This window comes from Labrus mixtus, chromosome 13 (assembly GCF_963584025.1).
Source record: "Labrus mixtus chromosome 13, fLabMix1.1, whole genome shotgun sequence".
NCBI lineage: Eukaryota > Metazoa > Chordata > Actinopteri > Labriformes > Labridae > Labrus > Labrus mixtus.
This window is the reverse complement of record NC_083624.1, coordinates 15,737,124-15,759,200: the sequence shown is the minus strand read 5'-3', so window position 1 is coordinate 15,759,200 and position 22,077 is coordinate 15,737,124. Positions and strand designations below refer to the sequence as shown.

General features: G+C 40.6%; 1 protein-coding gene across 5 annotated transcripts in view; it reads right to left on the bottom strand.

Moving 5' to 3' along the window:
• Nucleotides 1-2,782: 2,782 nt before the first annotated feature.
• LOC132987066 (PTB domain-containing engulfment adapter protein 1) overlaps nucleotides 2,783-22,077 on the bottom strand; it is an 89,699-nt gene continuing 70,404 nt past the window's right edge. For 3 of the 5 annotated variants that reach the window (XM_061053862.1, XM_061053865.1, XM_061053863.1), the window contains 10 exons: nucleotides 18,965-19,026; nucleotides 13,117-13,188; nucleotides 10,302-10,400; nucleotides 10,009-10,146; nucleotides 9,696-9,812; nucleotides 8,082-8,168; nucleotides 7,130-7,360; nucleotides 6,799-6,937; nucleotides 6,518-6,612; nucleotides 2,783-3,601 (listed from right to left, as the gene is read on the bottom strand). In XM_061053862.1, coding sequence (XP_060909845.1) covers nucleotides 3,530-3,601; nucleotides 6,518-6,612; nucleotides 6,799-6,937; nucleotides 7,130-7,360; nucleotides 8,082-8,168; nucleotides 9,696-9,812; nucleotides 10,009-10,146; nucleotides 10,302-10,400; nucleotides 13,117-13,188; nucleotides 18,965-19,026 — 1,112 coding nt within the window. In that variant the 3' untranslated portion in view covers nucleotides 2,783-3,529. Of the gene's footprint in view, nucleotides 3,602-6,503; nucleotides 6,613-6,798; nucleotides 6,938-7,129; nucleotides 7,361-8,081; nucleotides 8,169-9,695; nucleotides 9,813-10,008; nucleotides 10,147-10,301; nucleotides 10,401-13,116; nucleotides 13,189-18,964; nucleotides 19,027-22,077 lie in introns of all 5 variants that reach the window. The other 2 variants (XM_061053866.1, XM_061053867.1) reach the window with 2 other exon arrangements.

The following is a 22,077-nucleotide window of genomic DNA, read 5'->3' as shown; positions in this document are numbered from 1 at the left end:
GAAATTGGTACAAATCAGAATCATTCCTCTGTCTTCTTGTGTATGTTTGACTTTAAGCATGACGCATTCAATGCTAACCTCTTCAATAGTTTAATTTAGTCCTGACGATTTGACTATTTCATACCATAAATTTGCCAAAGATTTAAGACTACAGAGGCTTTAAATAGTAACTGCTGTTTATAGGCTGAAAGATCCCACCGAAGCTACGTTAAATGTTGTTCTGCCACTTCTATTTTTTACAAATTTGTCTTTTACTTTATTGTTCTAAATGTTTGAATATAAGACAACATTGTGGTGCTATAGAGGAAACATACAGCCGATGATGCCTTCACTGGCGCAGGTATTTTCCAGAGGCAGTTTTGATGAACCAATGTCTGTATCCAGTTGCTTGGACCTCTGTACCGACAAACGTGGAACATTAAAAGACACATTAAGACTGTCCCTTCCTCAGTGTTAGCTACCTCGTCACCCGAACGGAGAACCGATGACACTACATGTACATCTTTTTTTTCACAGGTGCTGTTTTGTAAGTAGTGTGATCCTTGTGCACTTCTCCCGGCTGCGCGGTACAGGGCAGGGTTTGGGGATACCAATAAAGATCTTTCTGTCGACGACGGAGAGGTGAATGAGGTGTCGTGTGAGTGGTGTGTGGTGATTTGTAACTTGTTTTTTTTTTCCTGTAGATTCAATATCGTACAGTTAAAGGTAGCATAGGAGATTGGATTTTTATGCATGTCAGTTGCCCCCTTTTCAGTATCCTGGACGTATATGCTCTTGAACTCCTTTTTTATAACCAGTTTTTTTTTTTTTTTTATAGATAAGGTGGCTGTGAGTGCCTGTTTGCTTTGTATTTCTTGCTATGCAACAAATTAAACAAAACGCTTGTTAATCCCCCCAAGCTCCTGTCATATTAATTCAGCTATAGTTAGAATGTTTGTCATTTTGCACATAAACCTTTTTTTTTTTAAAGATATATTTTGTAGTTTAAAAAAAAACATTTATGTATTTATGTAGTCTCACAGTTGTTTTGTAATGTAAGCTGGATGTTTTAAATGTGTCTTTAGGTAATTCTTTTGTGACCGTTTGGTCTATTTATTATAGATTTTTAAGTTTTAAGAGGCTTGACTGCCTGCTGACTCCCCCCGAGGCAGAGGAGGAGTGAAAGGAGGAGTGAAAGGAGGAGGAGGAGAAGGAGGAGGAGGAAGGGGCTTTCCACACTGGAAGCAGAAGCATTTCATCCTTTGAAAAATAAATATTGAAAAGCCTTCTCTCTGCCTGTTCTTGTTTCAGACGAGTTCAACTGGTCTTTAAAAATTTTTACTGTACAAGAATAAAATGTCTGCCTCAAGAGAGTGTGAACTCCTGAGGCTAAACCTCCAGAACATTTGCACTATGGAGTTTCGGTAGAGATCTGTGAAAGTAGGAGAAGTATACAAATTCTGTGGTATATGTTCATAACTCTATACTTAAACTGTCCTCAGAGGAAAGTCTGGTCCCTGTAACACTGTGTGAAGAGAAAATGCTAAGCAGGAAGTTATGGTGAGGGGCCGCAACAGTGAAACCGTAACTCTCCTGGTAGCTTTTTAGCTCCAAACAGTGTTCCAGGGACCTGTTTTTGTCTTTGAATAAAGTTTGTGTATTCAGTTCAGAAAATATATCAAAGAATTGTTTCACTTCTCCAACTTTAAAATGTCACTATCAAATCTCCATAGTGCACCTTTAAAAGGAAAGAACGTGTGATGAAAATGAAGAAGTAGGCCAGCAGCAGAGTGAACTGCTCCTGAAACTTCAACACTCAAACATGTATCTACATCGCCGCAGCCATGTAAGCACTCCTGTTAGACCTAAGCCTTCATAGAAACTAAATGCTAATACCAGAATGCTAACACACACACATAATGACAAAGCTAACATGCCTATCTTTATTTTGCAATAACTGCCTGGTTTAACCCTTTTTGTTGAATGTGTAAGCCTGTTATCATTAGCTGATAAGACTCAAACATGGCTCTGAAGAGTCAGGGCGACATCTACATTATGAGCATTCCTCTTATTTGGAAATCATAGTTTGTGACCCAGATCTAACAGAACCACATGAAATGGTTGTAAGATGTTTCAGACTTTAAAAAAATGTGAGAAGAGAAGTTAGGAGGATTTTTTGTTTGACGAACAAAAGTGTGTGAGCAAAATGTTTCCAGGAGGCAACAGTCATTATCACAAATCTAGGCCATCTGTGAAACAGCTTAGCACAACCCATATATTGACGTTTCTAGTAGTGAGGCGACCTCTTGTGGCAGCAGAAACTGTTGCAAGTTTTTAACACACTGTGAAGAACTGGAAACAAGGAAAAGGGGTTAGCAGTGCCATGTTTTGGACTTTGAAATATTCAAAGTTTGTCCAAGGGGCCTGAAAAGACAGTAAATGGACCAGAGATCATAAAGTCTTCTGACTTCTCAAAACCACTTTTACACCGCAGGTCACAACTACACATTCACACACCGATCTATCATCAGCTCTATGAAGTGTCACAGGAGCAACTTGGGGTTAAGTGTCTTGCCTAATGACACATTGGACATGTGGCTGCAGGGATTGAACGCATGACCTTCCAGGTTGAGAGACGACTGACCCTTCCACTGATCCACAGCCGCCCCAGATGGACCAACACTCCTGCTCTCTGTACAGCAAGGGCTGATTATAGAACCTTAGGAAGCAGAAATATATTTCCAGTCACACAAATCACAGAGTCATGCAGATGATCATCAATGACAGAGTCGACGAGAAGTCGTTTTTTTCTGGACATATCGGTTTAATAACTGTAACAACAAAGTCAATGCAACCAAAAGTAGAATAATGGGAATAGTACTGTGTATGGACAGAAGCTGTCCAATCAAAAGTGCCCTCTGGTGCAAGAAAACAAAGGAGGCTAAAATGATGACAATGTAAAAAATATGACTACTAAATACTGACAAGGCAACTTAACGTCATGTGATACAAAAATAGAACAAACAACTCGTTGTCAATACCAAAGGTTGTGAGTTAGCTCTAAAAAAGATGAGGCTGGATTAACTACATATTGTGAGAATTAATGTCGATTAAAATAAGATATGTGGTGTTATGGTCAAGCTGTGTTAGTGAAACATATTCCTTTTCTCTTCTTCACCAGCTTTGTGATCGCCATACAAACAGGAATGTTTGAACAATACAGGTTTCAAATGATGCAGACACACAAACCGTCTCATATGAAAACTCTGTGTACCATTGGACATATTCGACTATTTACATCCCTCATTGCCTGTTCAAGCAAAGGTACTCAAAACTAATCCTTCCATAAGTTTTGTTTCTTTTACAAAAATAGTTCTTTTCTATAATGGATCTGAGTTTTACCTTGAAATATCAGAAAACAGATGTAAATGCAAATGCATATAAACCTCAAGATGAAAAGTGTGACATCTTGACTCGACCGTGGAGTGGATTTTGGCACTTCTTCATACAAACGAGTTCAAAGTACGCGACAAAGAGCATCTTCTTGGCATCAGCAGCGGCCGTCGAGAGGGTCCAGGGAGAAGACGGTGCCCTCTAAGGTTAGTCCCATTTTGAACCCCTCCTGGAAGACAAAACCAGAGAGGAGCTGTGACAGTCAGTCACACTGACCCGGTTTCTACGAGGTTAAATGAGTCTGTGTGATGTCAAGATTAGAGCGATGGAAATGCTAAACAAAACAGACGTCACAGCGTGGTTATCGGTCAGGCTTGGCCATGCATTATGTGATCAAGATTATAAACTCCATACAAACAACAAGGCATGCATCTTAAAGGAACAAAGAATAGATAAATATTCAGATTAAAGATGAGAATTCAGGCATCCTTATTTTTTCCAAACTGCAAATATCTGGTGAAAACTGGTTTTAATGGTCTCTAATAGAGTTTAAAACAAAGTGTATATCAAATGTGACTTGGTCTCTTAAAGAAGAGCATATCTCTTAACAAATATTGCCTGAAGAAAAAATACTTTTAAGGATCAGTGTGTGCTGACTTCCATTTGTATTTCATTATGTGCGGGTTAAAGCACATGTTGAAAATATGCAGAGATTGCAAAAATACTAACTCGGCATGCAAAAAATTAACATCTGCAGTCCCTTGGCCGGTCCAATAATAGTCACATTGCACATGACAATACACAGATAGAAATGGACGATGCACAAGCAGAATAACAAAACAAAATGCATTGTGCAAAATGTAAACACAAATTCCAAAGGTTTGCCTTTGTGTCCTGAGTGTCAGGTGAGAAGGTGTGAACACAGAACACTGTATCAACTCTCTGATGAGAGAATGTTGAAAGTTGAAAAGATCAACGTAGAAGCAGGTTTTCATCACAAAGGGTTAGTGAGTTCATGCGGCATTCTCCGAAAACATGCGAGACAAAAACACGGACATGGAAACCTAGAGCAAAGAGTACGAACCATCTCTGGCGCTACAGGCAGCAGGGAGAAGACATGAATTCAGATGTTTGTGATTAAGAAAAGGTAGAATTAGAAGCAATAGTTGAAGTGCAGTGCAAAGGGTTGTGTGAAACATCTCCCCTTACAGGCAAAATCCTGCAAATACAGTGCAACATGCAGAAACAGCAGGTTCATCTTTCTTTTCACGCTCCAGAAGTCATTGTTATGTGATCACAGCACGTTCAACCCTTCACAAAGACACACTGAGAAAGACTTATTACTGTAGATTACAACTGTATCTGTAATGACCGTCTGATAGCATGCCAAGCTACAGCAGTGGCTCCCCAAATAGTTCCATTCTGTAAGTTCATTTTATAAGCAGAACAATGCTGTCCTTGCTAAAACTAGATATGCTGCACAAAGACTCACAACACTAATGGCTCCCAAAGAAAGGCAAGATCCAGCACCTGATGAAGAGCCGGTCAGGCTGCAGAAGGTTGTGCTCATTAATGCATATCGCAAATAAATAAATATATCTTTGGGGTCTGTGTGCATCATATCTAGTCGTTTTATGACTCAGCTCCTGAATAAGTGATGTGTGTGTGTGTGTGTGTGTGTGTGTGTGCTGACCTTATTCTAACTATAAACAACATAAACCAGTGAAGTCCTTCCCACACATCAGACAAATTGGTAATCAGTGAAATATATGAATTATTAGTGGCATAATGCATCATTAGTGAGCTTCTACATCTTATTTTTAATTTCCTTTCCTTTCTAAGAGGGGGGGGGGGGGGGGTCAAACTGTGCATCAGTCTGATGAAAACAGACATGACAAAAACATGATGTTTTCTTAAAAAGAAATGTCATGATGGTGTTTTACTGTGTCACTCAGATACCTTGCAGATGTGTCTTTGCACTAACTCTGATCTGGGGGGGGAGGGGGGGCAACAGAGGCAGCATTTAAATCTCTCTAGCAAATTAAAAGTAACTTTTGAAGGGGAGCAACAGCAGTTGAATTGAACAGCTGCTGATTAAACTACTTGTTTGTTTCTTCAAGTGTAACTCTGCGTCAGCTGGATTTACATTTAGTAAACTCGAGCTCTGGCTCTGAACTGCTTCCTGTCGTTTTATTCACTTCTCCGTGAGGTTTGTCGAGCACATTCAGCCCACACTGCTGAAAAGACTGAGAGTGAACTCACTGTATTTTTCTTGACTTCAACCATGGCTGTCACATTAAGTTGATCATTATCAGGTTAAAATATCTGACTGTCTTCTACAGTATATGTTGTTTTGTGTCAAATGGTGACCTGGCCCCTAGTTTAAGACCCAGAGTATCAGTGATGATATTTTGTCTCCTCTGAAGAAAACACAACAGATAATACAGACTGGCTTTTAATTATCTGTTAATTCTGAATATATGGGCTGCATGGAGTGATAAGGCCTAATCATAAAATTATTCTAAACAAACAAAAAATAATCCTCTCTTCATTTGTTGCTCCATCAGACCACAGGTCGAGCTGCGGTCTATTGTTCCACTGTGAAATTAAGACATGTTACAAAACACTGACGGTATCTTTTCTTGTTTTTACTCCGCTGAAAAGAATTGTGTGAAAACAATTTTTCTACATGACTGCACAGCTGGTTCCATGCATGTGATCAATCTTAATGAAGAAGGAAGTGGGTCTATTATTCACCGCCGAGTTAGTGAAGGAATTCATGAAAATCTTATTGAGCTCGGCTTTTTCAGAATAAACGTAGAAAGTAGCAAGATAGAATGAGGTAATCCCTCACATCTGCTTGTGTTTGCTGCTGCATCACTGATCCTGGATCTAGAGTGAACATTTATGATTTAACAAACAGCATACTGGCGATGGCTTGTATCCATTGCAGGGCAATTAGGACCAAACTTTTCAGCGCAAACCTTTAGGCCGTGGCCCCATGACGAACAGAGCTTTTTGTTTAAAAATAGAAAGTAAATATGAATCTTCAGATACTGACAGGAGATCCAGGTATCACAGTTTACTGCCTCCCGGCAGTTCTTTCAAAACAAAGCAGAGGAGTCAGACACAGAACGGAGCTCACCTGCATCTCGTCCAGCTTGGACTGAATGTCTGGAGGGAAGTCAGCTGATCCGCAGGTGAATGGATCAAACGGCTCAGCACCAAACAGGTCTTTCCCTACAAACACACACACACACACAGCAGGTAAACATCACGCTGGCTGAAAAGGAAAATAAGCTTCAATAAAAAGCGAATTAGCTTTCAACAGCAGCACTCCTTCAGTGCTGCAGATTCAACTGTTAAGCAGATCTAATTAAAGGCTGTAAATCCTCAAAATCAGAAAGTGATGAAGTCAGGACTCACGTATATCTGGTGGTAATGTGGTTGGTGGGGGTGGGGGGCAGCCGTTGCTGGCTGGTGTGGGTACCAGCGGTGTCACAGGGGAGAAGGGAACCATGTCGAAAACGTCTGTAGACGTAGGTTTTATGGAAATACTCCCAGCCTGTTTGAAAAGGCATAAATAGATGAAGCAATGCTGGATGTGTGTTACACAGAAAAACTAAAGAGCTTTTTTTTTAATATCAAGCAAGAGAAGAAGCAGAAAAAAAGACAAAACAGGAGACACAAAATACTTCAGGGACCAGCAACAAAGCAAAGAGAAGAAAGAAAAGAAGAAGAAGCAAAGAGTGTTTACACGAGGCCGCGGGATGCTGCATCCCTCGGTAGGTTTAGGAGGAAGGAGAGGAGGTTTGGCAGGTGGAGGAGTTAGTAACCCAGAGGATAAGTTGGACTCCGGCGAGCTCATAGGAGTGAGCGTGATGGAGGAGATCTCCAGACACGAGAGCGACTTGATGCTGTGACACCAGAAGAGAGAGGACGGCCTCTGCAGCATGTAAGCCTCATTAGACGAGTTTATGTGCAGCGGCTGAGGAAAGATCGCACACAGAAAAGGAGCAGAAGAGGAGAGTGTTATTCCGTTTTTGCAGAGAAGGAGAGGTGAGGGTAATTGCATTCACGGGAGGCTGCTACAAATACTGGCATTTGGCCCTGTTAGACGGGGAATGTATCGCATCCCTCATCGGACCAATCAGGTGTGTAATTGCTTTGCATCAGACACAGCTTAGACCCCCACAGACCCCCTTCAGAGAGGTGGGGTCATTCTAAACTTTAGTTTGATGTGCTGCATTTAATCACAGAAGCATTATTAGCAAACACAGCAATCCCTAGAAATAATGTAGAAACGTGCAGGTTTTAGTTAGAACAACTTTCATAATTAAAACGTTGTTGGGCTGTGGACTTTTGGCTGATGGGGAACATTTGAATCCCAAATGATCAGCGAGTCAAAACACATTAGTCTGTCTGCAACATGGCAATTAAATTGAACTAGACAGGTTTTAGTCTTTATTCAGAAGTCGTCTGAATAAAGACTAAAACCCGTCTTGGTCTGGTAAGACCAGAAGCCTATGCTGTGTAATGTTTTAAGCCTGGTTTATAAACTACCTGTTCAACAGTATATGAGCCTCAGTTACTGCAGTTAATAAAGAATAAATTGTCAACGGCTTCCTTTAACGTGTAGAAACTACATTAAGTCTTGAAACTGAAGTGATGTGTGTGTTTGTGTCGGTGTGTCTGCACACTGTTCTTACTGGTGGCTCATGAGCAATCATCAGCTGCTCTTCCAGATCTTGAAGTTGTTTCTTCAGCTCAGAGTTTTCTGTTTCCAGTTCTTGGATCTGCATGAAAACAAAAGCAGTTCATTCACTTTAAAGGTCACTGTATATTTAAGCCTATATGAACAGCAGTAGTACATCTGATATTTTACAGCCTCAGCAGCTGTGGAAACCCAACCTGCCTTCAACCAACCAATACATACTAGAATCTGAATGCATAATTATGCCGACAATAGAGATTACTTACAGTACATAAAAAGTTATGCCTCCAGTCTTAACTTTATCGTGTTCTGTTCTGAAATAAAACTCAAATCTAAGCATGTCGTGTATTTCTTCTCATGTCTGGTCAAAAATACAAAATCACATTATAAGACTCATTCGAATGATAAGTGCCTTCAGAAAATACAAAAATGTCATGTTCTGTTAGTAATAAGTAAAGAAAATTAAATTAGTAAATGCTTTTTATTTCACAAAATTAAACAAGGACATTGTCTTGCCCCATTGGCAAACTGTTTTTTAACCCTTTACAAGCACTGACGGCCACATTTTCTGCTTATTGTCTCTTGAAATCAGATCATCATCTGGACTGTGTCTTATAATAAATGTAGGCATATATTTTTAACTAGAAATTAGACTTATACACCTGATAAATTTGAGTTTTTGAAGTAGAGTTCATTATTTGTCAATACTTTCAGTTCATAGGACAGACGGAACAGACTGACAGTTGCGTCCTTTGGTCCCCTGAATGGCACTTTATGAATTAAATTTCATGATTTATCTTAATGAATCTACATCTACAAAGCCATCCCAACTCCAGAGCCACTTGCTGCATTATGTCAAAGCTGACAGCATCATATCACAGTCTGCATCACATGTTTTGAGTCTTTCTTTCCTCTTTGTTGGACGTCCTCTAAGAACTATGAACGAAACCAAGGAAAGGCAGAACTTGAAAACAGAGCCGTCACAACTTCTATATCCATTCATGAAGACATTGGGAAACAGAAATACAGAAAAAAACCAGCAAGTGAATACTGAGTTAAGGAAAGTCCCCAAAGCACATTTTCAAGGGACGCTGTTGGCATAGCGGCTAGGTAGGCCCCATATTCAGAGGCTATAGTCCTCCAAGCAGGCGGCCCGGATCTGCGGCTACTTTCCCTCATGTCATTCCCAACTCTATCCACTGTCCTGTCTAAATAAAGCCAAAGTGCCCCATATAATGCCTACCTGATGTGAACTTACAGTACCACATTCTGTCAATTAATAAATGAAGTTCATGCAACCACTTAATCCATCACAATTTAAACAAAACCAGGGAGAAAGCTCCAACGTTTCAGCAGGCTGCACAATAATTCAATTTCAGATTGGGTCTGTAACAACCAAGCTAACAAGCATTAATATTCATTACTGACAGTTTTCATCAACACAGCTTAATTATTGTGCAGACGGAATGATTTAAACCAATCCATAAGAAAGAAGCTCAGCATTAATTAATAAATGTATGACTGTGTCAGCGCGGTGGTATGAGTTTTCAAAGTCAATTAAAGTCGATGTGAAAGCAAACAAGCTGAATCAGAGGGACGTGACACTTACTCTTTTCTGTAGGGTTCCAATCTGTTTCCTCGTTTCCACGTCTTTGCCTCCGGACTCCAGAAACTTCTTGTAGGCGAGGTCGAAGGCCTGGCCGATGGTTAGAGTTATCTCTTCCGCCTGCAGCAGGAGAGCAAAAGACTCACTCATGATATCTACCTAAATGTCACCATGGCTTCTTTCCAGTGGAATTTATTATTCGTGGTTAATTAAAAGGTGTCAATATCAATAAAAACAAAGGCAAGGAGGGCAATCAAAGCTCAGAATCAAATCATAACATGTGGATTACAGATTACAGGAAGCAGGCGACACTTACACACTTTTCACTGTCAAACACGTAGCACAGGTGTTTGTTTGATTCGGAGTCTTTGCAGATAAAAGTGAATATTCTTTTATCGGTTTTGTCATCTGCACAGAAGGATATCCTGTGTAACTGACAGTTATGCTGCACATCCTGTGAAAAACAAGCACAACACATTCATTATTTACAGACAACATGAGCCTCAGCAAAATAAATTAACTTCTTTCTCTTTATTTTATTTTCATCAGTGTCAGTTCAGCTGTCATTTACAGAATCTATGCATCTTCTAAAAACAATGAAATGCTCACTTTTGTCTTGGGGTCGAGTATCTTCACACCATAAATGGAGATCTGCAGTTCCACTTTGGGGGTCTTCTGTCCCTCGGACTTCTTAATATGTCTCTGAAACTGCAGATGAGAGAAAACATAGACATCTTTTTTAGTCCATCCCACCAATGCAGCTATACTTTAATAAAAATATGCCAAGGACTTAAAATAGTAAAACTATAGAACAGAGGAGACAGTTTCTAACACCGCCAATGTCCATGATTTTTGAGATTTGACCACCAGGGGGATTCAGAAAATGTTTTCAACACAATATTGTCTCCACAGTAAGTTGTTAAGAACATGAAGTGACTCAAACAATTTTGTTCTGTGGCGGCTTAATGTAACTAGCTAAGAGGCTTATTTAGTAACATGTCACTAATGTTTTAAAGCTGTTAAGAGCAGAGAGAAACCAAGAGGGGTGGCACTGCCCCAAACCTTTATTTAAGCCTCAAAAATCTTTGAGGTTTCCATCATTTGCCATGATGTTGAGACACAAATCAAAACAAATAAAACACCAAAGAGGGGTCAGGATGATTCTCAGTAGAAACAATCACACACTGTGGTAAGGTGGCTTGAGACCATTGTCTTAATGTGTCCAAGAGAAACAAAAGTGTCAATCTTGAGAGAGTGTTGTCAATAATTCCACATTTCTGGAGCAAAAAAGCTAAAAGCGCATTTTCCAACAACAGAGTAAAACTGCGGGACTTGAAGCAAGAGACAGTCAGTAGAGCAAGTGCGGTAGTGTCCGCTGGTCCAGTTTAAAGACTGAATCTCTTACTCCACAATGTTTGTTGATCTCACTTTTTAATATTGAAACCTTTAACTTCAGGGACATTGTGTGTGATATAAGAAGTTATATCTTATTTCTTATTTCTTATTTTCACAGCCCCTTACATTACAACATGTTGATGCCTGAAGTCAAATGAGTAATTCAGATGTAACCCAGCTCTTGTGTGGCGTCTATAATTTAAGACATTTACTTTTCAGGGCCTGTCGACACTAACAAGAACCGACCAGGAGAGAGAGCAGTACGTGTCTAACAAGGCGTTTAATCTCGCTGGAGTGGAGAAACCATTTATTTGACATTTTTTAACCGACGCAGAAACCTCAGTATTTGACCTCCCCATGGAAACATTCCTCCGACGCAAGCCTTCAGTTCTGTTTTTTTACATTAACGCCATTAATCACCCTCACATGACCTTTTGGAGTGATAACCGAGCCGGGCCTGATTGTCAGTGTCTCTGGGAGAGTAACCATGGAGCCTTGGTCTTTAAGATCACATGTAATGTAACAATAGAGGTATGGGGTTTTAGGAAAACAGTCCTCCCCTACAAGTGGCCTCACAGATTGAACTCTTGGCAGGAGAAGACAGACGAGAGGCCAGCAGGCAGCGAGCAGCCACATTACCCAGGAGCTGAGAGAAAGGAGAGGCTGTCTGGGTACTTCCTGTTCTCAGGCAGAAAGGCCAGCACTGCTAGTACACTTACAACATGTGGTCACTGGAACATGGACTCAATAATGTTGCAGTGACTGCTGGCTGAGGTTTGTTGAGTTTATTAGAGCCTCATTGTCTGTGATGTGATGGGATGTTAGTCACCAATGTGTAAAATAATACTCTTTAAATACAAAGTAAAGATAGGTTCAAATAGATGTAAGAATAATGAAGAATAAATGATTATTACACATCAGTGGAACTCTTTTAAAGGCCTAATATGACTCACAGCACCATGTTTGTGTACCTGATAGCTAAACCTCTGAATGGAGACCGCTGACAAAATCTTAGTACACTTTACAACAATGACAAAACTGTTTTTAAAAGTGTATTTTTTGGGCTTTTTATGCCTTTATTTAGAGGACGGTGGATAGAGTCATGGCATGCGGGAAAGGAGACACAGGTCGATTTGGACCCGGGCTGTGCAATCATTTAGTTTTTTGTTAAAGGAGTTGTGATTTAAAATTTGAGACTGCATTTCAATGAATATGCTTCTGACCACCTGCTCATTGTGTCCTATATCTCCTGTCCTCCAAAGCTCTGCAGGGTATGAGGGTTTAAGAACAGAAAACAATCCACACAATAATCAAAACAATACACATGCACGTACACATGCACGCACGAACGCACAAACACACGTAGGTACTACAAGCAACCTCTAACATTACAAATATGAATTTAAACAATTGCACATAAAGAATGGCAGCAGCTTTAATAAGCATGAATAACAAATAGCATTATTGCACACTTGTGTTTACATGAGTGGTGTCAAGACTAACACTGTAGATTAGTATTAAAGGATTATACTGTTTTGAGAAACTGTTTCCCCCCTCTCTCTCTTTAACTGCAGCATGTAATTAGATCATCTAATTCAGTGAGGGAGTGGTGAGGAATACTAAAGAGTCAAGAGTTGTCATGCTTTATCACTGAGCTCTAACAGTAAGTATCATTGTTTTTCTTTAAGACTTTAAAACTATGTATCATGGTATTTTAATAAACATTAAAGTTTAGGGTAAGAGACAATAGGTGTCTTGGCAGATAAAAATCGCTTTATTGAATTTTGCATCACCTCAGGAAGGGTTGAGCGAGCACGCTGCTGTGCTTATCCAGCAGTTATAGACATCCACACCCTGCGGAGCGGAGAAACTCCAAGGGCACCTTGCTGTTAACTGATGAAGGAGGGGAGTATTTGTCACTCACTCCCTCCCCCCTCGCTTGCTTTGAGGCGACTATCCAATCGGGTCACTCAGGAACACTTTTCCATGCTTTAGGCTACACAACTTCATCTGAGCGACTGGCATTTACCTTGAGCTTTCTGACTGCATCCTTCACAACTTCTGTGCCTTTTGGGGCCTCAACCTCCGTGTTTCCAAGGAACTGGAGAGAGAACACAAAGACATATTTAAGAATTAACCGTAGCACAACAAAGACAGAGACATTCCCTTAGTGAGTTTGGGTACAGCGCTTTAATCAGCACTTTATTACACAGATGTGTTCACTGCTTGATTCTGATATTCACTATTGTTAAAAATAATTTGATGTTACTTAGAACAGGGACGTAACTCTAATCACAGACTCTGGAGGACTAACTGTAGTCATACCACAATTTGTGGAAAGAAGTCCAGTTCATTTGATATCTGTCTATGTTATGTGGGAGAAAAGAGAAAGGAGAGGAGAGAAAGAGGTTAAATGACGCAAAATCTGCGGTCTAAGGTCAGAACCAGAACAGCCCTGACCTGACGAGACTTGGACTCCACTAATCCTCTGGAGGTGTGCTGTGGTATGAAGCACTAAGAAGTTGTCAGCCGACCCTTTAAGTCCTGTAAGTTTTGAGGTGTGGCCTCCATGGATTGTTCTGGGTCCTAAAGCTGTTGGATTGGATTGACATCTGGGAACGTTGGAAGCCAAAGGTCAACACCTTAAACGTGTTGTGCTACTCGAGGCCATCTCCTTCTTTTGCTCTGTGGTCCAGTTCTGAGGCTCACATGCCCATTTGAAGTCACTTTTGGGGTCATACAGGGGTCAGCATGGGCATCCTGACCGCTCCGCAGCTAGGCAGCCCAACACCCATCAAACTGTTCTGCAGTGTGTGTTCTGACAGCATTAACCGCGCAGCTAGCCTTTGCTCCACATGCTCCATATCAATTAGCCTTGGCCGCCTATCCTGTCACCATTTAACCGGTTTTCCTTCCTTGGTTCACTTCTGTAGATACTGACAACTGCAGAGCTGCAGTTTAGGAGATGGTTGACTAAATCGTAAAGCCATGACAAAATTGGCTAAAGTCTTAGCTGCTCACATCCATAAACTCGCCCAGTATTCCTGCTTCCAACACATCAGCTAACAGACAAAATGTTCACTCGCTGCCTAACATATCCCCAACACTTACAGTAATCATTGTAAAGAGAATAAATGTTTGTTACTTCACCTATCAGTGGTCCTAATGTTATAGCTGGGCGTTGTGTGGGTACATAAAGAAGATGTTATTTTGAAAAACGGTTTAATTACACATGATAAACAGTAATTTCATGACTCAGGCCAGAAAGAGTGAAGTTGTCCTTTAATAATAAACCACAGAACTGTGGAAGAGCAGATTTATATCAGCAGAAAGAATTAACTCTTTGAAATTAGCATACCAATCATAGATGACATTTGAGTCAAAAACATCTGGCACCTCTTATTTCAAAGTTCAGAGGAGGGTAAATAACATCTGCAACAAATTATTCATGCTCATTTCCTTCAGAGACAAAATCTTACTGTCTTACAATCCCCCCATGGTTAGGTAACAAAGCATATGTCTTCTACATGTAATGACAGCACAGACATACACACACTGGAGCAGCAGTTCTGCTGTTCGCCAACAGATGGAGCCATTAACCTTTGTGCCTGAACATTGTTGTTTTCCACCTGGCAGCAGCAGCAGCAGCAGCAGCAGTAATTGTTCCAGTCACACACACTGCTTCAGTGCCTCCTGGGCTTAATGTGTGTAGCCTGTTCCAATATCAGACCTCATAAACACTGGTGTCAGCCCCTTAAAGGTTAGGGAAAACAAAATAACAGTGTCTCTCACTGGAGCATGGCAAACAGCTCAGACAGACAGGGATTGTCTCTGAGACACAACAGGTTCTGTGTGAAGCTTTGCAGGACTCAGATTTGCACATTTCTTTTTACCTATAAAGCTTGAATGACACTTTCCACACATTTACTTATATAGGACCATCCCACTCTTGGTTAATTAACTGTGCAATTAGTCTTTCTGACATTTTGTGAAGGCCAACATGGAAATGGCTAAAATGGCACTAATCGATGGAACCAAGAGACGGATTAAGTCGTTATACGAAGGTGTCAGCACTATGCACCAGTGTGACAAATGTACTCTACCCTCTTAAGGACAGGTCTGAGAGCACTGCTGACAGATGCCCAGAATAGACTGGAGAAGTACTCGTTCCTGACCAGTGCATTCTGGGCGACGACTGGGGAGGATTCACAAGGCAGGCCAAGCTCGGAGGCTCATCCATCAACCGGTGCATACAGCAGAAACAAGCCCCCTCCTCCCCCTCTTTCCCCATTGTGCAGATTCATACTAAAGCGTAGAGGCACTGTGTACCCTCGGATGCAGAGGTGGAAAAAAAGTGCAGAGAACACCAATATATTTCAGACCCACTACATGTCTGACGAGATGATAAATCAAAGTAGATGCAGTGCTGTGCAGAAACGGTTCCCTGAAATGTTCTGAACAGATTTAAAAAGCTGAGAGTTTGGTGTGTGTGCAATATGAACGAGGTCTGAATGTGACATGATTCCTGATGTTTGACTCAGAGATCCCCAATTCTTCTCTTTAGATTCCCTGTCCTCTAATAGTCCAGTAGTCTGTAACACTTGTTGATGATGATGAGTGTTCAACAGCTGAGTGACAGAGCACTGAAAGAGATGGGATGTTGAAAAAAGACGACTAGCCTTACTGTCAACTCACTGCAAGAAATAGCTAATCCTATTCAGAACAGGAAAATACCACCTGGACTGACATGGAGGCTGTTGTGAGTGGTTGATGACAGCATCATGTCATGACTATGAAGGTGGAGGTTTATATTCATCAGTCTGAGGTAAATCTCAGAGATACATTTAAGCTCTGGATTTTAAGTTAACAAACGCAATACATCTCTGGTTTAAGGAAAGACGAGCAATTCATTGTTTCGCCGATATTAAGCAAATCCTCTGTAATCAAAATGATATGTTGAAGAACTTAAATGATTTTGCAACCTGAGGATCTTCGAGCTGTTTGCAAGAGTCAGGTTTGAAGTAACACAAAGTGATTTAGAGACGTCTACAAAGTTTTTCACTGCAGACGGTGATTCACCAAAATGCCAGAACAATCCAGAGATGACCTCAGTGTTCTCATTAGTGGCTGCAGTCTGGCTGCTTCTGCTGCAGGACCATGTGCCATGTCACTACATTGTTCTCAGTTTTGAGAGAATTGGTCAAACACAGTCTCAGCACTTTCTCTCTCATTCCTCCAAATCCTTCACTGATGAGTGCCTTTCTCAGATCTCAGCAAATTTAGCCAAACAGACAACTCAGCAGTCAAAGCCGACAATATGCTTTGATTTTGAAGGCATGATCTCTGCCAGTTCCCCCATGTCTCTTTGCTGTGAACACTTAAGAGAGCTTCAGCAGTTTGGTAGATTTAGGTAGTTTTCAAACTCTACCTCCGATCTGTCAGAAGTCGTGTGAAGCTCAGGATGTCGGCTGAGTGATTCACTGCTTCATAGGAGGGGAAACTCTTTGTCAAGATGATGCAGAAAGAGGCAGACTGACAGAGAAGTGCTCCCCAGGTCACACAGTCCTCCTTCAGGACGTGTTGGCTGGATTTGGAAAAGACTCTTAGAGGGAAGTGTTTCATCTTAAGCCATGTTTTCAGTCATGGCGGAGCGTGCCATTTCACTTCAAGTTATTCACGGATCAGAAGTTTAGGGAAGTTTTGACAGAAGCTTGAGTCACTTCACATAAACCCCTGATGTTCAAACATTAATGAATAAACAAGTCAAGATGAGTAAACGCAGAGAAAGTTTGAAATTAAAGTTTAACAAGGATGACTCTTTCTCATTGCAGAGGAAAACAACTGCAGCAGAAGATTCCTTCTACAAACCACCATCATCACTTTTTTATTTTATTCTACTATGAGGAGCTTTTAACAAGTTATTAAAAAGTCTTAGTTGAACACTGAATCATCTTGAGGACATAGAAAAGCAAACCAGACCATCAGTAAGAAGACCGACTTTCCTGTTAAGCTTTTAATAATGCTGCTGTCAGCGGGTCAGATTGTAGTTTTTACAGATCATAACAGCCTTTTCTAACCTGTAGAGTAGGAGGAGGAGGATGAGGAGGAGTGCATTTGCCAGTAAAAAGGACAGCAGGACGAGAATTTCCTTGAGAGAATATTTCACACACATGTGCGAGACAGGATCAGCAAAGACAAACAAAAGCAGATTATTGACTGAGGAATAAATAGGCTAAACATGACGGTGACAGAGCACGGGCTAAAACACGAGTCAGCCTTCATCATGAATCTTTCTTGAATCTTTCCTCTTTCCTATACAGGTATGTATAAAGTCTATCTGATTTATGACATGCATTACGAGACGTGGCAGTATGGGATCCGTAGAGGTCACAGTGGACAAACACGAGCTGTTCTATAACATGACACTCATGTTGGCTTTGCTGCAGAAATATATATCGCTGTTGGCTTACATTAAGTTTCTACTTCAGAAACGTAATTCAACAATTGTTGCTTCATGAACCATTCAACTTTGACTGATAAACCAAATACATAAGTTGTAGACTGAACAATGTTTGTGACCATTACGAAAAGGAAGTAGAGGTTCACAGATTGGCCGGTGTGAGATTGGAAATCAGCCGATTTTCAGCCTGTTGGGCGGTGACCTTTTATCAAATATATGTGATTCTGTGGTGATCTCAGATGTACACACACAAGCTGCACATTTCATGCTATGTGCACAGCGACACATGAAGGATGAGATGTGGGCAGTTTGAGGTGCTCCTCAGCAGATGCTGAAGGCACTGACCTACTGGATGGTAGCTCTCTCGCTCTCTTAGACGGTACACTTAAATATTATTTGATGAATCCTCAACATGTGAGTAAAACCTTTGACCTGCTGTGATATGCATCACTGTGCAGGAAATATTAAAGATGAACACATATTGATAATTAATGAACATTATAGAACTCTTTGCAGTCACAAAAACGGTTCACAAAGAAGGCGATAAAGATGGAGGCAGACAGGTAATAGACTGTGAGAAACAGCTAAATGAAGTCACCAACTGTAGATATTTGTTTTGTAGTTCATGATTTCTTCAGGAGTCAGGGAGAATGCAGCTGCAGAGTGTGAGCAGGTTTTACTTTAGAATGAGAATGAGAGATGATAATGTATACAATGTTTTTGCTCTTAATTCTTATCCTTTAAAGAAAGAAAAAATGGAATCGTCTAAAATGGAAATTGGAAAGAATCGTACTAAGCAATTGCAATCTGTGCATCTCAAAAACAAAGTTAACAAGGTTTCACGGTCTTTATAAAACAGTTTTTATGCATTACCTATAGTCACCTGGTCATGCTGCAATCAACTGTCTTTAAGAAAATTAGTATTAAAAGAAGTTGTATCTTTCTTTCCTGCTTCTATAACAGATACAAGTAATGGTAAGAACAGTCTTTAGGACACCGAATGCACCACTTTTTTGTCCACAGGGGGGCGCCAACATCAACATAAAATAACACATTATGTAGCTGCTTTAAGTGAGGCCTCTTTGAAAAAGAAAGAAGTGATGTAAATCATTTAACAGGTGGCAACAGGAAGAACATAAATAAATAGTTCAAACTTCTAAGCTTATGTTCTCGATGAAAAGGTATTTTTGTCTCAGTAGAAATGCATCACGGAAAACGAGACTGAGACATAGCAATAAACAGGAATACAGAGGCACAGTGTTTAAGTTTTTGTGTTTTAATTTGGACACGTTTAGCCTCAACTACTGTTCAACAAAATACCTAATTTCTGTGCTCACTACTATTTGTTCTTGATGTTATTTACAGGCATACAGCTTTTACTTACACTCCAGTCCAACAGTCTGAGAGTGAAGCTCACCTTGGCATTGTAGGGTATGTAATGCTTGGCCAGAGCCTCCGGGGTGTGCATCCACGATTTATCTGAAAGACACAAGCAGCTCGCTCAGTAAAGTAATCAAACAAGGAAGAAAAACCAGAGACAGATCTTAATGGATAATCTGATAAAAGCACCTTTCTTTTCCATTTCCTGCTTCACTCTCATAAACTCATATCTACAGGTGTGTTGTCCACAGTCTGATTTGTTGGTGACTGAGCAGCACCACAGGAACAGCTGGGGCCGTACTCAAGGACACTTCAACAGGCAATTAAGCAAGGGCAAACGCTGCTTTCTCCTCCACATCCTCATCTGTCCTGCAGGTCTGGTAATTGAATCTGTGACCTTCCAGTCATGAGTCCACTCTTGTTAAAATGCGTCCACACCCAGCTCTGGACAGACTTTAGAGTAAATCGAGTATTGCATTCTGACTTAATGAATGAATGTGAGATGTAAACATGCTCCACTTGACACAAATTAGAGGCACCCTGCCCAGTTCCTGACCATCAGGAGTCATTTTAAGTGGGGGCTCCAGTTATTTTTGTGTCATGCTGCACAAGAATGCAAATGCAAAATCCCACAGACATTGCAATACATATTGTAAGTGGCAGTGGAATCCAAAGGACAGCGATGTATTAACAAAGATAGAGGAGGAGCAGTTGCAAGTTTAGTAGCACGGGTATAAATATTGCGTCGGTAAAAGTCTAAAAAAAATATTTTTGAGGAAACAACAAATATGTTAGTTAACGATGCTGGCTAGAAATACTAACATGGTGAGAGGTTCTTTTTGTTTTCAGATAGGGCAACTTAAAAGCTGAATAAGCCCTATTTTTTGTTATATTTCAGTAAATTTTCTTTGCAACCCAAATGCAATCTAAAATCTACATTCAAATCTAACTGTTCCTTCAAAGTTTCCTGCCCCAGTTTGGGAGTGGAGATGAATCTATGAAGGCTCAAATGTGTTAGAAAGAAAGTAAGACGAGAATCAGGGCTGAGAAACCGAAACATTGGCTGTTTGTAGACAGAATTGTCTGCACAAGGAGTGTAGCCGTGGATTGAATTGTTACACAGCTGTCAGGCGTTTTAAATACTTCTACCCGGTGACAGTAAGCCTGTGAGTAAGTGACAGTTTGGAGAGTTTTTTGAAGCTGCTTTGTCTGTGTGAACTGATATTTTGCAGATCTTTCAGAGGCTTTGAAGTGCTGCTGTCATATTGAAACGGTGATGCGTCTAAGGCTGCTCACTAATTAATGTGATACTGGCTTTATTATCTTATTACAAAGCTTTTGAGCCATCAAAACATTTAGATTAATGTTGGAAACATAGGCCTATCAGATTGAAAGCTAGCAGACTCTTGATGAGATTGATTGCAAAACGTTTGCAGAACTTTTTCATTTGAATTTTTACTTTAAAAGTGATCAAAATATCAGAAGAGATATGGTCATGTTTTAGACAGCTTAACAGTGAATATAATCAGAAAGGAATATCACACATTTCCTGACCCCAATATAAAACATGACTTTAGTTAATCACTTACAAATTAGAATGAAGATGGTATTTAAAGATTACACCAACACCAAATGAGAAGAGGATCAGATATCCTTCCAGGTCACTGATTGTTTCCTGCATTTCTTAATCATCCTCTGATTAAGCAGCCTATTCTTTCTTCATTCTGCATTCATAAACCGTTTATCACCCCGCTAATGAATCTAGAGACTAAAGATGTACGACTGTGTCCTCCGGGTGCTACACTCCTGTAGGTTGATTGCATTAATCAAGACTTTGGAAGGTGCAAACGATGCGCATCAACTTTGCCATGTCCTCTGCACAAGTATGCTAATTACTGTGTTTACATTGATGTTGTTGCCTAAGTGACTTGATGAATTCAAACTCTGGTTTAATTAGTGTTAATTCGGTGCACCACATTTAGCTTAATTGTGATTGCTTATGTTTGCCGATGTAGCGCATTATGTACGAGGATACTAATAGGCTTACTTTTGACTTAAAGGAAGACATGTTTGATCCTGATGGAAATCAATTAGATAGCACTGAAATTTGACTAAATGTAGATTAAGATGTAAAATAGAAGGAAATGGCCACTGACAAACAAAGGTAGTAGCTTAGTTTCTCTTCTTCTCCCCCGCATGCTAAACTTGGAGCCTTTGCCTCCAGTTTACCTAAAAGCTGTGCCATGAGATTATCCCTGTGTGCACCTTGTAACAGCCTCCACTGTAATGCAATCTATTTCCTTTTAGGACTCTTGAATGAAAGTAAATAAAGAGTGATGCATGTTCTGTTTTGGGAGCTAAGGACGCTAAGAAACTGTAAATCCTGAGGAAGAGTAAAGAGGCAAAACGGAGGAGGAGGAGGAGAGTGGTGGGGGCTGACACAGCGGCATGGCAGGTAGGCTGGCATTTTCCAAGGCGTCAGCACACACTGTTCTGATTAAAAGAGGAAAGGGTGTGGTGATGAGGGGTGGATGGTGGTGGGGGTGGGGGGGCATACTTCTTTCACTCTCTTAGCTGCAGAAAATGGCAAAAGTTGCAAATGCCGTCCTGGTTGCTAAAGCTAAAACGTCGTACTGCTGTGGGGTGAAGATGAGTGGTGACATCCGGAGGTCACTGTGTGGTTGACTTGTCAGGTGTTGGATGAATATGAGGGAAAACTTGACGAGTGACAGCCAGCGAGGCGTCAATGCTTCAGTGTCACACTGTAGTGTACTGCCTGCAGGTCTCTCTGCAGACAGGGGCTGCATTGCTGCTCAGTGTTTTTGTGTCTCCTGGAGAACCAGTTAGCACAAGTGAAAACATAAAGGTCATGAGTCCTTCATGCATGTTATTCTCCAGCTGCTACTGGTAAACCTGACAGCTGTATTTACGTCGCCTCATGATCTTTTGATTTTTATGAAAATAAAAATCTTCAAGTCTCGGAGTTTAAAGTTTAAAACAAGTTTTTTAAAATCCTCCATTAATTGCTCCTGGTGTTAGACAATATGCTTCTGTTTTTCTAAGTGCATCCTGCCATTGTATGGTTTAGGTTTCCACTTGATCTATTGGCTAGTCAGTGAGGCAGAGCCTGAAATACTGCTTATAGATAAC